This window comes from Octopus bimaculoides, chromosome 14, assembly GCF_001194135.2.
Source record: "Octopus bimaculoides isolate UCB-OBI-ISO-001 chromosome 14, ASM119413v2, whole genome shotgun sequence".
In the NCBI taxonomy this organism is placed as follows: domain Eukaryota; kingdom Metazoa; phylum Mollusca; class Cephalopoda; order Octopoda; family Octopodidae; genus Octopus; species Octopus bimaculoides.
Window position 1 is genome coordinate 328,458 of NC_068994.1, and position 4,843 is coordinate 333,300.

Sequence of the window (4,843 nt, forward strand, 5' to 3'; positions counted from 1 at the left end):
TTGTTCGAGTCGTAGTTACACGTTTCAAATGTGTTCCATCATTGTATGTACAAAGATGTAGGTATATATTTAATCATATACATCGATATATATATATATATATATACACACACCCATATAAATTTGCATGTGTGTGTGTGTGTGTGTGTGTGTGTGTGTGTGTGTGTGTGTGCCTGTATGTGTGTGTGTGTGCAGGTGTGGAAAAGTAACTAGAAGAGTGCGGAGTCCAGTGAACTCGTTGTGGAGAGTAGAACAGTCGGTATTTCGGAGGGTGGACCTTCAGAGTAAAGATAGCAGCAGAGAAAAAAAGAAAAGAAATGAGTAGGATTTTACACACAAACCATTTTTGAGAAACTGAAGAAAAAGTGTCCGTAAACATCGGACACTCCATTCTCCACGGAAATTTCGCTGTAATTTTTTGTAATTTTGTCTCATTAATACATATTTTGCTGACACAGATCACCAGATGTCTTCTATTCTATTATATATCTCATATTTACCGGCGCACGATGTATATTTTGTGGGGGAAAAAAAAACAAATTTAATATGTTTGATGATGCTCTTGTATGATACTGTGACAGAATACTGGAATAAAACATGAAGCCATACATTTATCTGAAATAAACTACGTTATACCAACACCATATATGGAATCAATTGTGCAGATGTTTATATTTTGGTAAATAGAATTGCTATATAAGGCGTAAAACTGAGAAGGGAATCTGCTTCCAAGGCAAACGAATATCTACCTAAAGGGGTTGTGTAGTGATACAGTTGTAGGAACAACACAATTCGTTTGTAAATACTTTTATAAACGTTAATTCTAAATATAACACTATACACACACACACACACACACACAGGGATATAATCCCACCACTAACAACATTCAAACAAGGTATATGTGTGTGTATGTGTGAGTGTGTATAAATATTCACTCCTCTTACTTGCACCTCTTCCTCTCCAACTCCTTCTTGTTCGTCATCTCTATAGCAATAGACATAGCGACTCTCTCTCTCTCTCTGCAAGTAAAGTGAGTTTTCTCTGGAGAAGCGAGCTGAAACATCTGTCCATATTGTTAGGAAACAATAATGCCAATACATGATCACTGTGTGTGTGTGTGTGTGTGTGTGTGTGTGTGTGTGTGTGTGTGTGTGTGTGTGTGTGTGTGTGTGTGTGTGTGTGTGTGTGTGTGTGTGTGTGTGTGTGTGTGTGTGTGTGTGTGTGTGTGTGTGTGTGTGTGTGTCTCTGTATAGATATACGTATGCGTATCTCTATGCACACATATTTCTGTATTTGCGATCAACCTTTAATATTTTTTTCTTTTGTTTACATCTGTGTGTGTTTATTCCTGCGTGTATATAGTTGTGTGTGTGTGTGTTTATGCATGTATGTGTGCAAGTATATATTATATGTGCGTATGGGTTTCAATGTATGAGTAAATGTATATATGTGTGTGTCTATATGTGTGTGTGTTTCTAATAATCTATGAGTTATTTTACAAAAGCGTTGTCATCTGTAGATCATCTCTAGCATCACCTGTCACGGGGAAGTACTGTATATGTGTATGTGTGTGTGTGTGTGTGTGTGTGTGTGTGTATACATATATACATGTGTATATGTATGTGCGTATCCATATGTTTATGTGTGTGCATGTATTTGTATATATGGATGTGTATATGTATGTGTGAATTCATGTAGCTATGTAGGTATGCATGTTTAAGTGTTTCTCTCTCTCTCTCTCTCTCTATATATATATATATATATATATATACTGACATATATGAATGGATGTAACTAATTGTGCGTGTGTATGTATGTACACACACATACATACATACGTACGCGTGCACACACACACTCACACACAAACTATTGAATCCATCTAGCAGAGACGCCAACAGATTCAATCACTTATGGATATGGTCTTCGACTACGAGAAAAAGTCGTCGTCGTCGTCGTCGTCAGGGCGTGACCAGCGTTTCTTGTGCATTTCGATCCTAAACAACATCATCTTCCATTAAACGGGTCAGCAGTGATCGTCGATCTCTGCCCATTTTCTCTTGGTTTCCAGTTCGACTTCTGCTTGTTCCAAAACCAGCAACATGCCCCACCCCCTCCACCTGCGTCTCACTTTCTGCTGCTGCCAGAACCAACTTCTGCCGGGAAACCCCTACAATCAATTTTCACTGAAAATACCTAAACCTTTCAACCCTTTTTCGCTGTTTCGTTGGTAACTTTGTACTTGGTGGCTTTCTTCTCAGAAATATGCTGCAGCAACAGAGAGCCCATTTAAGGGGCCAGGCTAAATAACCAGATCCTCTTTTAGGATACTGAGCATGTGCAACGTTACGACTTTAGTGTTCCCGCCCCCACTTTTAATCGCCAAACAAATCGCTATGCATGGCGATTAAAAGCGGGGGAAACATCATATAAAATTAATAGGGAGCTGCTGGAACAACCTGGGATATACCTCAACGGAAGCAGACGGTGCAAACTTTGCTTAGCCAAGAGGAGTCTGATCCTAAAAAAAAATTCGCACGATCCGGACGCCTTCTTGAATTTAGCTACTTTCTCCCGTTTGTGAAGTAGAGAATGGGAAAAAAAAAACGTCGGCAGACACAGCTGACGCACTTCAGCCACAACTCGGACTGTACCAGAGGAGAGAACTCTTCTTTGCATCTCAGAAAGAGATCTTTAATTGTTTTGGTTTATTCATCGCCAAACTGACCAAGACTGTAACTCTAAGTCCATCAGTAAGGAGGCTGTGTGACTCCGGCTAGCAAGTCTGATGACCCGTCTGTATTGCCCTGTGTAATAGCAGACGCAAAACCAACGATAATTTTTTTTTTCTGACTGATTATATGGATTAATGAAGTATATACTACTCGAAGGTATAAAAGTATAACCGCTCAAAAATTCTTTGACAATTATATTTTCTGACGTCTGGACAAATGACAGCCTATGTGTGTGTGTGTATGTGTGTGTGTGTATGTGTGTGTGTGTGTGTGCATGGATATATGTAAGTTTGGGTGGTTAAGAAGCTTCCTTCGTAACAGTGAGATTCAAGGTTCGGTCTCTTTTCGTTCGACTTCACCATCTTCGTTTTCGAAAATTCTTGAAAACTTTGGCTGTTTTTCACTGTTTGTCCAAACTTACAAGCAAAACAATAACACTGACTAATAAATTTTTCTTTATATAAAAAAACAAAAAAAAACGGACTTTCCCGAAAGGCTTTGCTCGCAGGACTTCCGGATTTTAGCTAAAATGAACGAAGAACCATGACGGAACCGCCTGTAAGTCATGGCTGTCGCTTGTTGAGAGGATCGTAATTAATGGGTGTGTGCGTGTGTGTATACGTGTGTGTGTGTGTGTGTTGCTTGTATGTTGCTTGTATGTTGGTGTTGCTAGAGTAGTAGTAGTAGTAGTAGTAATTGTCATCTAAATCAACATTAGCAGTGTTTGAGTGGACATGAAATGAAAGCTATCCAAATTGTGACCATCCCATCTGTTATCAGGCAGAGTGTATCTAGGAGCATCTTATTCAATGTGTTCTTCCTTTTGTCCTATAAAACTAAGGTTCAAATTTGAGGGAAATTCTGGTGTTTGTTTTCAACATTGGATGCTTTATACGTTTTGACATCCGTTTCTGGAGATCAAGGCAATAATTTGAGGGCGCATTGGCTGTTATTATTTGCAGGTTGATCGACCACTTAGAAGCACCCTCAATGGCTCATTTCTTTCTAGCTGTGTGTGGGTGTGTGCGTGTGCGTGCGCGCGTGTTTGTGAGTGTGTGTGTGAGAATGTGTGTGTGTGCGTACACGTAAGTGTGTGCATGAATGTATATGTGAGTCTGCATGTGTGAGTGAGTGTGCGTAAGCGTGTGTGTGTGACTGGACGTTAACGTGTGACCACCACCATTCATCATCACAGTCATCAACAATATAGTCATCGTCTCTTCAGAAACACACGAACAAATATACATACATTTTCATATAACAAATATGCATATACACACACGTAGACAGACACACTCGTTTGTGTGCGTGTGTGTGTGTATGTGTGTTAATGAAATTTACTCCCAGCCAGTCTGTATACACCCCACCCCAACCCGTCCAACATCACTGTCCAGTTCATGTTATACAATACGATTGTTATGAAATTACAGACATATCACATGACTATAGGACAGTGTGGACAGACAGACAGACACACAGACAGACAGACAGACAGACAGTTAGATAGATAGATAGATAGATAGATAGATAGATAGATAGAAGAGGAGGGAGAGCGGCGGGGAGGTGTATACAGAGTTCCCCCAACCGTTTATTTGTTTCGCTTACGACAACGAGGAACCGCAAAAGACGAAGAGAAAAAGAGAATATTTATGGCCAAAGGAAAATTTACACAATTAACACAAAAATGAGCAAAGAGAAATATCTCTGTAGTACATATCTATACAGACATTATGTATGACTGCGTTGGAAGAGGCTTGCTCCCCAACCACACGGTTCCGGGTGGCAGGCTATATTCTTGATCATTTTGTTTCCCGGTCTGTCGCTCCAGTCTTCAAAAAGGGAAACAAATCTCTTGCAGTGAACTACCGTCCGATTTCACTCACTTCTCATATCATCAAAATATTTGAGAAGGTGGTGAGATCGCGAATAACTCACTTCCTCGAAGACAACAATCTGCTGAACCCCAGCCAGCATGGTTTCGTGATGGCAGGAATTGCCTCTTGCAGCTTCTGCACTATTTTGACGACATCTTAAAAGCGTTGGGAGAGGGCTCCAACACTAATGTCATATACCTTGATTTCAGCAGGGCATTTGACAGAGTGGAC

At 40.1% G+C, this 4,843-nt stretch overlaps 1 protein-coding gene across 1 annotated transcript in view; it reads left to right on the plus strand.

Moving 5' to 3' along the window:
- LOC106883693 (uncharacterized) overlaps nt 1–802 on the plus strand; it is a 229,206-nt gene extending 228,404 nt beyond the window's left edge. Inside the window, exon 5 of the mRNA XM_052972985.1 lies at nt 793–802. Coding sequence (XP_052828945.1) covers nt 793–802 — 10 coding nt within the window. The remainder of the gene's footprint in view (nt 1–792) is intronic.
- The last annotated feature ends 4,041 nt before the right edge of the window (nt 803–4,843 follow it).